Consider the following 12,747-nt stretch of genomic DNA (forward strand, 5'->3'; position numbering starts at 1 on the left):
CGGTCTGCGACTTGTGGTGAAAGTTAAATTGCAGACCTACCCATCACTGATCTTGAATTCATCCTCACTCTCTTCTTCATCCAGATTACTGTCACTATCCAAGTCATTTAGTCGCCGTCGTTTCTTGCGCCGTGCTGCAGCAGCCCTTTGTGGTCGCTTGTTTTCTTTCCTTTCTTCCTCTAGGATTGTGGAAATGTCTTTTCCACGGTGACCTGTGATATTAGACATGTCTTTGCCCCTGCCAATGCCTGAATTTAGTGATAGAAAGAATAAAAAAGAACAAGTTTATTTTTTGTTTAACTTTATACATATCTTTCTTCCATGCCTCTAGCTTCATTTTATTTTCTGCAAAGCAGAATATTTTTTTTGTCATGCAAGACTCTGGCTAGAGTCTTGCTCCTGACACACACAGCCCCAGCTGTGGTCCCTTGGAAATACTGAGGTCCATGCAGAAAACAGTGGGTAAGTGTTGGCATTCTGATACTCAACCCAAACCTACATTATTGCCAATGCTAGTGCCTTCTGAGTAGGGCAGATACCAGAAAATAAATTTTCTTCATAATGCTGAATATCCTCCTTGGGAGATGAAGTGTTTAAGTTTTTGTTTGGCCAGGGAGTGGAGTTTCTGAAAAGCTGGTTTTACTGTTGACACTTAGTTATGTTTATTATATGGGTCTTGTGTTACACACCCACAGACATCAGACAGATTTTCAGATTGTCTGTATACATCCACCAAGCTTCTGAAAACTGGTGTCTTTACAGAGATGCCACTAGCCAAACAACCGAGGGGTAATATTTCACGGCAGTTTTCTCAAACAAATTAAGGTGATGCAGAAGTACAAATCCATCTACATCTCTCAGATACTGTTGAAGATCTCTCTTTTGGTCCCCTATGTTGCCTTAACAGGCAACGAAGAACATAACTTCACTTTATTCACGTTCACCTGAGAAGTGCTTATAAATCTGGATTAATATTTTTAAGACAACTTTGTAGACCCAGTCCTTAGGGGGTCCAACTGTGGACCACTTTATGAGCCCAATTTTTACAGGGGTCAAATGTCAACAGCGCTAGCTACCGTTCCAATCTCAAATCCCAAACTCAGCAAATTAATTACCAAATACTTTTTGGCATCTTTTGGCAGCCTGGGATGGCCATTCCCAAGGGAAATTATTTCATTTGATTCCAAAAATACAGCAGTAAAAACTGTAAACTACAAAGTTCAAGGGAGAGGATTATATTTGTTGCTTCTCATATCAAAATAAATTTGGTCTCAATCTTCTTATCAACATTGCAATGAAAAACAAATAACATCAGAAACATACCTCCTCCATCAGCCTCCTTGATATCATCTTCAATTGCCTCATCAATTGCCTCATCAAATTCATCAAACCTAAAAGTAACAGCTTTCATTTACCACTTTGAAGCGAACCCTAATTAAATTATATTATGAAAACATACCTCAAAATCTAAAACCGCTCTAAGAAATCACACGGCACAGACAAGAGGCTGGATATATAATAAATTAGCAAAGATAATGGGCCAGATCGATGATAAAATAGCCATTTTTTAAAAGGTGTGTTTCTTATTTCTACTTGCTAGTAGATTATTTATCATTGCCTGGCTGCCTTACTATTGATTTATGTGAACAGAAAACCACTTCCATTCTACATGACATACCACTGAATTTAACAATACGTAATTTGAAAGTTCTCCAAGACAATTATCAGTGGCATTTTTCATACAAAGTATTAGTCATTTTTTCCACACCTTTTATTAGATGACATACACACCACCAATCTGCAAACAGACTTTCTGAAAAGCACCTATTAAATTCAAAGTAAAATTATTCATCCTGTCTAAATTTTCCTTGAAAACTTATTTCAGATAGCTTCTTTCTCCTGTTAAAGCTCATGCTAATTATACTTCATGGATCTGCAACATCCTAAGCTGAACAGATAAAACACACTGTGCACAGTTCTTTGTAATTATATACAAATAAGCTATAACATAATGTTACATAACTAGATAGGACAAACAAAAGCAAAATATTTCAGTACGTTTCTCCTGCAGCAGGTTTATAAAACTGCATAAATCTCTGCATGCTGAGTAACTCATTTAAAGGGAACAGCAAATGGAGGTAAAGGATCCAGTCCTTTTACACAGATGACTTCAGTTTGTTTCTTCAGTCATGAATTCAAACCTTGTAAAAAAAGGATTGTTACCTGTATCACCAAATAGATGCCTTGAGATATAACATGCAAAAGTACAAATTTTATTACCTATACAGGAAAGACATTTTATTCAGATGCAAGTTTTTCTTCTTCTCATTTTAAAAAAAAAAATTTTTTTTTGGTATTTTTTTGATACAAACAACTAACAATTGGACAATACTTCCATTAAAGTTTCAGTTTCTCAGTCACAAAAGAAAGATTACAGTTATATTTTGCTTGGTCCTCCATAGTAACCTCCAGCAGAACAAGAAAAGAATAGATCTAAAATTACTCTGTATTCCAACAGTAAGCATAAAACACTTTCTCCTTTAAAAATAAGGTGATGGATTTCTGGTCTCTTATATTCCCTAAGAACAACTGCATGTCACGTTCAAGGCAGCTTTACACAGCAAGGAAGTAACTCTGAAATTATTCCATCAATAAGATTAGTTCCACATTACTCAAACACCATTTTCCATCCACACCGCTAAAAAAAAAAAAAGCTCTTTAAAGTGTAAGAAATCACTTAACGCTTTCAAATTACTGCTACCAAATAACCTGAGCTCAAACATGACAGCTGCTCGTCCATTAGGTGTAATGGAACATAATTTCTTCTGCTGCTGCTTTATTTATAATGCCGATTTTTGCTAACCTGCTCACGAGAGGACTCAACAGATGACTCGGGTGTTATGAAGGCATTACATATCTTTAGAGAACCAGAATGCTAAACAATACAGATTTGTCCGTAAGCGGAATAAGAGGTTTAGCATTTATTTTCCACTGCTGAAGGAAAGCATACACAATTCTCAGTGACACAAGCGGGACTTTACTGCAGACATATACATTTGAAGTGACACACTGACACGTGTAATATTTTCACCAGCTCAAAGTTATGTGTATGATGGAGTCTGTTAGAAAGACTCTATCATTTTGTACCAGAAGATTGATTTTTTCCAGAACAACATTATATGAAACATTATTTCCAATAAAAATTATTGTCTTTGCACAACATGTGTCCTGCTAAAGTCATGCCAGATACCCTACAGGCAAGGTTTTTTTTCTCCTGGTCAAATGCTGCCTGACCCATCATGCACATAATAGCAAATCTATATAATCTTGCCTGTGGCATAATGTTCCTTACAGAAATACTTAATTTCCCAAAGCAGCAATGGCATTTTCATTAGTGTGGCTTCTGCTGTTAATTTAAAAAGTTACCGAAAATCAACAGCGAAGCAAGGTCAGACTGAGTTTTCTGAACAGGCTGGAAAACTCAGCGTATACAAACGCCATGCCTCTCCTCAACAGCTAAACCAGAATGACTACGAGTTTAATCACAGTTACTGTTGGAAGGTTTTGAAAGTTGTAATGTTCTAATTTTTGATGATAAAGGTCTACACGGAGCAAGTACAGGAAAGGTAAAACTTTTTTTTTTTTTTTTTTTAAAAATATTCCTAAAGCAGCTGCGACAAAAAACCACAAGCTCTCAGGCCACCACATTCTTCTCTAACCCCAAAAGGCAGCATACTTGCCTGGTGAGCTGAAGAGGATATGGAGCATCTCAAGGTATTATTTAGAAAATAGTTTATAAAACACCTTGGTAATACACTGAGAACAAAAGATAATATTAAGATCATGCTGAATTTTGGAAACGTTAGTGACCTGTTCTACTTTCACAATGCACAGAGCCTAAATATCTTGGAACTTTTATTTACTAATTGCATTTTTATCACAATTTCTCTAAAGAGTTACAGACCATTTTTAGATGTACTCTCTCATAATTGCATTTTAAGTTTCATGCCCCTTTCATGCAAAGAAGCCGTAAGGGGGGAGGGGGGAAGAGAGGGAGGAATTTAAGGCCTTTAGACACAAGCATAAGTCTTCCTTTCAACAGAAAGGAGAGATATGATTCGCCTGCTTTAACCTACTCCAGAAACTGCAGTAACACCAAAACCTTCTCCAGTATTTCTGAATAAAGTACCATATATATTTTATTTTTTTTTATGCATCATCCCTTCACTATACCACCTCGCATGCTTCTACAACTATCAAGCATAACCAGTATTCAGAGAAAAGAAAAAAGACATTTTAGTTGGGCCTCTCTTTTAAACGTAGAAGTGTGCATGAGAAGTGGTGGGTTGCTTGAGAAAGAAAACAACAGTATGACTTTCCTTTGTTTTATAAGCTATTTAAACAAGCTGCTGACCTGTAGCTTATGCACTTTCGGGTTCTGGTAGACCTCCTTTCAAGCAGCTTTGATTTTGGCTTTTTGGAATCTTTCTTCTTTTCTTCCTGACCTTCAGGTATTTCTGGCTCCTGTTCACATAAGGCAGAAGTGTCAAAAAGCTTTACCTCCCCCCTCCCTCCACACTCATTATGACTGAACTCGTATGATACAGATATTCATACGACCTAGAAAGCTCATATTCCCAACACAACGCATTTTGGCTTCTAATATAATGACTTGTTACAGCAGAGTTCATGTGAACACTTGCACATATTGCCCTTACCGGCTACGTAATTTCACAAATACAGAGTTTAAGGGTTCAGGCTATTGTATCATTGTGTTTATACTACAACACTGATACAACAGGTGATACTCCCAGGACTAGTAAATGCAGCAGCTGAACAAATTGTTGCTAGCATCTCTACATACGGAGCATAGGGACACCTCTACATGGTGCAGTTTCAATAGAGTTCTACGCAGGTTAATTTGATGATATTATTTCCAAGTTACTAATTAAAAAAAAAAAAAAATCTGCCCCCAGGCTCAATTTTTCAAATATTTGCTCCCAGCCAGAGCCTCATTTGCAAGTTTGTAAAATCTGTTATCATTTTTCTGTTATCCAGAGACAGAAAGAGAAAGTTGGCTTTATCACAGTCAGTCAGAGTAGAAAGTCTATGCTTAAAACAAACAAAAGTTTCATTTTAAACTCTCATGCAAGGAACAGATTATATAATTTCAGACGAAGGCATTTGGCTAAGACTTCAAAAGAATCACTTTAAAATATATTTAAGAAGTGAGAAGAGGCTGTTCTCCACATGAATAAAAACATTTTTCCTCTTCTGTAAAGGGAAACCATATAAAAGCATCTGTTAATAAAACACTACATGTTTATAGTTTTTAACCACATGTGACTTCAATATACATTTGTCAGAGGCAAATGTCATCCTTCTAATAGATACTACATATTCCCTCTGAATCATAAGCCAGAAACATTTGTTTCCATCAGTTCCAGAGGAAAGCTACGACAATTAGCTCAGACCTAGACAACTATACAGCAGACACCAGAGTTAAATAAACTGAATCCCACCTTTATAAACTACAGAACAGTACAGCACTCTACTCAAAACCCAACTGTAATGGGTAGGGAAGTGATTCTGCGATCCTTCACTGAGAGAGGACTCTGTGCGGCACCAGCTGGCTCTAATAAACACAATAAAGCTCCCTTGGTTTCCTGCTAAATTCAAACTCAGTCTAAAACAAAGGGTCTAGAATTACTGCTGACCTCCATAGAGATTGATTTTTCTTTCCAAGATGTACTAGCACTTCTAACACACCACTGAGAAACTTCTTCCCTGAGAAGTTTGGAAAATAAAACAATACAACAACATAGACACAGTAACTTACCTGAGGTGGAATGATGTTCTCAATACTGATACCCACATACACCAATCGCTCTTTTCTTTAGGAGAGAAAAAATGAAAATAAGCTTACAGAAAGACTGCAGATATCAAAAATAATGCTGTAATTAGCACCATTTGAAGCTCTTACTATCGCTAGGCAGAAGCATCCCAAGAGGATGTTCTAACTGAAAACAGTTATTTTAGTTGGAATTATGTGTTAAATCTCATATGATTACATTTTCCTGCATGCATAATTTAAGAGCTTTCCAAAGAGTTCTGACAAACAGCAGTACTTGATGATTGCGAGCACCACAGAAATGATTGAATTGGGGTGTAAAAAGCAATTAAAAAACAACTGAAAAATAATAATGTTGTGATCAAGATTACGCTGTCACATCCATAACTACCACCAACTTTGGAGGTGCTGAAAGATAAAATGAGAATTCAAAATCACGCTGAACTGGAAAAATTATGTAAAGACGGCATGCACTCCAAAATGGACAACTGCCAGATTTTAGACCCCGGCAGGAACAAACAACTCTAGAAACACCAGGGAACAAATAACTGCCTACGTAGCAATTCTTCGCCAGAGAACAGCCCGAAAAAAAAGATCATCAAAGCTGCTGTGGAAACAACTCTGATGACAGATGGACGTGTGAACAGGAGAACAGGACAACTGAAGGAAGCCTGCCACAGTAGCCAGCCCTGTTCACACCGAGCTGGAGTACTTGGTGCCATCTGGGCACCACACACACTTCAAGAAAGATGTGATCCAGCTGAAGAGTTCAGAGCCAGCCAGTAGGCGTTATTGGAGGGTAGCAGACATGCCTTGTTGAGAAAGACTGAAAAAACAGTACAGATTGGTCTGGAGAACACTAGACCAAAGATGGGAGAGAGAATAGTACTCAAATACAGGAAAGACCCTTGTAAGGAGAAGTAGGCTGTCCACCTTGTCCACAGTACGTTACAGGATTAAATCAAAGTAAGTAAAATTCAGTTTAGACTTATCTTGCCTCAACACTAGCATCCTGTATCATCTGAATTGCCCTGGGCACAACTCTGGCTCCTGGCCTTTACTTGTGGCTCCTGAAGGACACAAGTGTCCCATAGGTCTTGTTGTATCTGTCAGTCCCAACTAGAGATGTCTTGGATATCCTAGCACCTCGCAAACAGCACTGGGTGCTGACCTTCAGGGTACTGAATTGAGCTTTCAAAAAAGCAGTCTGTCAAGAAGAATAGCCAGGTACTAAAACAGACCGGGCCAGGTAACCAAACTACCATCACCATAGGTCCCTACTAGCCTTTTTCTAGGAAAACAAGGGATAATTTAAACAAATGAAGATATCAAAGAAAGTTGGTGGCATTTATTGGGCTCTGCAAGGGCTTTAAAAGCAAGCCACATCTCTACAGATTTTAAAACTATTTTGAACAACAGTATTTTAGACCACACACTCTGAAGAACAATCCTGCAGGGGGGCAAGGGATGAACTAGACATTTCCCAGCAAACCTCCAACTTCCAGGATCCAGTGAAACATCATTACAGGTGAAATGAAATCCTGCAAAAACCAATGCTAACCTCTTCTGGGCTTCTGAGCTAAAGAGTCTCAATCAACCAGAATCAGACTTCTGAAGTTACAGTGAGTGGTTGTATGAGCACATATCCCATTACACTTGAGTTGCAACAGGATGTGTCATGTACACAAGTCATCTAGACCTGTACACAAATGCCCAAGATGCATATTAATTTTAGATACGTTTACTTCATGTGCATTATTTTTTTCAAATAGAGGCATCTATGTGTAAAAATTTGTTTCCAATACTTTCATTATTTTCTAAAGAATCTAAGTAAATTTTAAAACTCTTCTGACTAGCCTTCTGCACTATACATTTTTACCCAAATAACCTCCTGGAGAACTCTTTACTGAAAGAATATAGCATAATGTTATTTTCTTAAATAACATGAACAAGCACAATTCCTAAAGTAATACTGACAAAGAGTAGAAATGAATTTTAGGTTGTTTTACAGCCAAAGAGACCATGAACTTTGACAACTCGGTATCATTGTATCTAAATTGAAACTTCTGCCTGTGTATAAAAGTAATCGGGTTTGTCTCCTAATGTCAGTTCTCCAAACTGATATATGAAAAGAAATCTTCATCCATCCGAGCACCACAAGATTAGTTGGATGAGGAAGAATTTCGTCATACTATATGCAAAATCACTATGCTCCTGAATATGAACTAAAAGAGCACCTTAAGGCAAGGAATACAACTGCTAAAATGAAAAAGGAGCTACAAATGTAAACATTTTAGTATTCAGCAAGTGCCTTTGATAGTTTCCTCCACTTCTCACTTCTTGTCATGCAAAACATCAAGAGACAAGAAAGATGAGAAAAATTCAGCTGTTTTTAAACATGATCACTGAGGCTTTTGAGATCTGCTTTTCTTCTCCCTGGCTTGAGTACACACTGCTTAAGAAATTAGCAAATGAAATAAGCCAATCTTGCTGAGGTAAAGGTCTTCAAATTAAATGCAAAATGAAGTATCAAATGCACTCCTCATTAGTATGTAGCACACAGAAGCTCGACACTTTAACCAGTAGTTTAAATATTTGAACCAACAGGTCTCTAACAGTAGGTGCAGATAAGCTGTGACCAGTTGAAACTCTTCCTAGACCAATCCAGAAAACATTTTTCTCTCATGTAAGCAGCTGCAAAAGTTGCTACAGGGAAGTCGTGAAAGTGTGCATGAAAGGAAGTCCTCCACCTGATATGGCCTGGGAGAAGTAGACAAGTAGTCGCTAGAGGGATATTCTATCAAGAACTCTAAGAGTCTCTCACATGAACTAAAAGAGGCATCCATAAAAGCTTTAATGTCCACTCCCTCTAGCTGGTGGTAGGACATGATTATAGAAGTTAGTGTGTATGCAAGAAACCTGAAATTCAACAAGGATGTTGCGGTAGCACCTTGAATTCATGAACAGAAAAAAAAAAAAAAAAAAAGGCATGACTTTGATCTATGTATTTGTAAGTCAATGTGAAACCTAAGGTTTTCATTAAAAAAAAATAAATAAATAAATCTGTGACATAACACTTTGGGGATGCGTAAGAATATAGCTGAGCAGCTGAATCAATTTCAATCAGATTCCTGAAAGCTAGAGAATAACTGAAAGAGCACGACAGTACCACTAGTTCAAAAAGCACGATACTAACACTGGTTCAAAGAATCTATTAAGTGTGTGTGCCCATGATAAGACAGTTGGTGTTCTTCTCTTTGCCAAAAAGACTGACAACACGTACTGTGATTTTACAGAAACATTACATTAAAATATTCCTGTGCCCCAAACAACCAACCTGCTTTAACTTTCACATTGAGCTGTGATAAGAACTGTAATTTCTTCTAGGGTTATAATTCTTCAGCTTTTTTACCTTACAATTTGCTAAAATATACCACCATTAAGTTGAAAGACTTCAATATTCAACTATTGTACCATGAAATCTTTTATAACCTAGGCTCACTTCTTTTTTAAAGAGACTTAAAAAAACAAAAAAGAAATAATAAAAAAAAAATTAGTCTTAAGACATACAATAGAAAACATTAGGTTCATTTGGTATGAGGATCAGATTGCAAAATGGTTGTTAAACATCTGTTTCAGACACTGAAAACTGTTATGACATCAATTGTATGCTCTCCTATAACCACTAAAAGATCGTATTTTTATGCAACACTAGTGATTTCAAGAAAGCAAGACAAACTGGAAAAAGCTTGCATTCCATGTAATGTTTGCCAGCAGAATATTTACCAAAGTAGGTCCAAAAATATTGTTCGCTAGTAATGAGTCTTCCCACCATAAAGCAGAGCAGCAGACACAGTTCCTTTGTGTCCCATGCTCCTGCACAGATGGAGGCTGTGTGTAAGCTGAGCTCACTCATAAAAGTAGCTAATAGTTTCGTTCCCAAAGCTACAAATTCACTAGAATTGGCAAACCATGGATAATTTTACCACAGTGTGATCTAGGTCCACTCTGAGCAGAAGTAGCGATGTTAGGAACAGTCGGTACCTGATCTGTCACTATCATTGCTGCTGCTGCAACAGCAGTACCAAACAGGAGATTTGAAGGAAGCTCAAAACAGACACGGATTGTGCTCTGCTCTTCCCAGCACCAAATTACTACGTGCCATGTGGTATTACAGTGCCTGCTACAAATATAGGCCTGCTCAATTAGTTTCTTTAAAAGGGTCTCACCTTCTGGTGAAATTTGCCTTTTAAGATACAATTCATGCAAAGTTTTGTTTAATAATGCATACAGATGTTATTAAATTTTGCAAAGTACTCAATAAATGTCCTAAAAGGTATAAATTATGCAGACTGTGTTTCATGTCCCTCATTTTCAGGTCTGAAAACTGCAGATAGGATGTTCCAAATATTAAGGATGTTGTTCATAAATGCAGTAAATTGGTTTGCATTTAGCCTTCCGTAACGGCAGCAGTGGGCACAAAATTTCATTCCAAGTTATAATTTAGCTGACCCACTGCACTACATCAATTGCATAACCTTGTAAATTTGGCAAGGTCTAACAGAATCTAAAGCAACAGGCCTCAAAAACCACATTAATCTGTATGGCCTTTGTAACAAAGTCAGGACTTAACCTTGCTTACAGCAGGAACTCTACACATGGCTGACAGTATTACTAACACATGCAGCTGAACCGGCACTGAAAACCATTTAACTACTGCTATAGGAAAGCCAAATTTGTGTTCAGGCACCTTAACCAAAGTTTAATACAAATGTATTTGCTTATCTTTTCCGATTATTGGACTTTTTCTCCCTTCTTGCAAGCTCTCCCAGCACTGCGGCACCAATAATCAGTGGGAAGTCAAAACTGGTCTTACCAATGACCAGTCTCGTCGCTAGTCTCCTCCCCAATCCCCAGTTATTTTAATGCTTGTTCAGTTATAACTACTCCTCTGCATAGCAGCTTGCTGTGAACACAACCAAACAGTAATACCTGCGTTCTGCACGCTCCTTCTTTTTTAAGACAACATCCAGATCTTGTAATTGTTCTTCTAATTTCTCACAGAGTAATTTCTAAGGGAATGAAACACAATATTAGTTTCTTTCATAACCAACTATTTTCATGTTGAGCTAATGTTCAGACACTTCATTCACTATTTCTATATTTATCTAGAAGAAGGGCGACTGCATTGCTGCACTGGAGGCTCCTCTTCAATGAACAAGGCTTTACAATAAAGACTGTCTTCCTAAAACACATGTGCTTCACCATGAACTGCTGAAGAGATGCATCCTCCCGGTAACTGGCATTTACTGTAGGAAGCAATATGCCTAAAGCAAGTATTAAAGTTGTTTAGAATAAACATACTTCTAAATTAGTACCACATTTTTGATGGTATTTACAACCTTGCCTCAGAGAAACCTGAGGATTTCATAGACATACATAATATACATACACAAAGCTGAGTGTGTATACACAGTGATACGTGTTTGTCCCTTATCTTAATCTTTGGAGAACACGTGATTCTGTGGACACCACAGTAAAAAGTAGAAATACACTTTAGGATTATTTTCTTACCAAATGTTCCATATCTTACAACACCACTTAATACTCAAGGAGCCATATGTAAAAATGACTTTTTATGGACAAATTGTGCCTTATTCCCTGTTAATGCCCTCATCGTACTATTTCCAAGGACAGTCTTCACACTTTTACAAATCTGTCATTTTTCATATTGAAAATTACTAAACACCAACAGAGCAAGCAGATGCTGTAACTACAAGCTGCAATTCCAAATCCTGTAAAGAAAACATTCTTACATATTCAAGATCATCACTACTTAAAAATAGTCCTCAGAAGACAACTAAAAACCAATAGCTAGCTTTTTGCAGAGCAACAGCCCTTCTGGCAAAGAATTTTCCTAAAAGCAAGGAAGGGGTTCGGGATCAGGCAGATTATTCTGAAAATGTGCATAAATGATTCCCCATTAATATAACAAGAACAGCATCACACACTCTCTGGCTTATCCTCCCAAGTACCATCCCTGCAAATCTTGCTATTTTAGATGTACATTAAATGAAACTGGACACATGCACTGATTTCTTATTTTTTTTTGGCAGAAGCAGCTTCTAATCTTCAAAAAAGTGTTCAAACTTGTCTATTACTTGATAAGGACAACTCTGGCTTTCCCAGCAGAGGCGAACTATACCACGAGACTCATTAGAAATAGCATCTTTCTCTAACTAGCTTCTGAGCAAATGTCTCTGAAGAAGGAACACCACTTCAGAAACAGCTGCTTGCTTTGGCCACCGATCCACCCCTTGCTGCCTACTGCTTCCCCCTCCAGGATGATAACATGAAGTTTCTTTTGAGAAAAATTAAGAGATTATATTTTTAATACTATGTTAATCTTGAGGTAATTTAACCAAAGATGGGAGAAGACCAGTGTGGTTGGAGATTCCTATCTACATGTCAGCAACACACAGTCATTCATCACTAGCAGAAAAAAGAAAGGGAGAGGAAAACCATTTCGCAAAACTCCGTTTTACTAATGGACAAGAGGGAGGATCAGCATCCCTACCATTCATCACAGCCTATTTTTTAACAGAAAAAAGATAAAAGAAAGAACTTGTTAAACTCCCAGCAAATCTCCACAACCGCAAGCAAAGCTAAAAAGGAGAACAGTGAAGTCAAATAGGAACCATACATGCTGGCAGGGTGGGCAGAACCACTCTCCATCAGGGATTATCATCAAAGGTGGGCGAAGGCAGGCTGTGTGGTATCCACTGTCACAAGAGTCACACAACAAAATCTGTGGAAACAAAATGAATCATGAGTATCTTTTGGCATTCACAACATGTAACGAGCTCCAGAACTATTCCCCCAGCCAACACAGAAGC

General features: G+C 37.6%; 1 protein-coding gene across 4 annotated transcripts in view; it reads right to left on the reverse strand.

Moving 5' to 3' along the window:
- The window catches only part of RSF1 (remodeling and spacing factor 1), a 63,002-nt gene that overhangs the window by 10,512 nt on the left and 39,743 nt on the right, over positions 1-12,747 (reverse strand). For all 4 annotated transcript variants that reach the window (XM_052812155.1, XM_052812157.1, XM_052812156.1 and 1 more), the window contains 6 exons: positions 12,555-12,659; positions 10,844-10,923; positions 5,840-5,894; positions 4,415-4,524; positions 1,324-1,391; positions 41-248 (listed from right to left, as the gene is read on the reverse strand). In XM_052812155.1, coding sequence (XP_052668115.1) covers positions 41-248; positions 1,324-1,391; positions 4,415-4,524; positions 5,840-5,894; positions 10,844-10,923; positions 12,555-12,659 — 626 coding nt within the window. The remainder of the gene's footprint in view (positions 1-40; positions 249-1,323; positions 1,392-4,414; positions 4,525-5,839; positions 5,895-10,843; positions 10,924-12,554; positions 12,660-12,747) is intronic.

The sequence above is a fragment of the Harpia harpyja genome, chromosome 17 (genome assembly GCF_026419915.1).
Source record: "Harpia harpyja isolate bHarHar1 chromosome 17, bHarHar1 primary haplotype, whole genome shotgun sequence".
NCBI lineage: Eukaryota > Metazoa > Chordata > Aves > Accipitriformes > Accipitridae > Harpia > Harpia harpyja.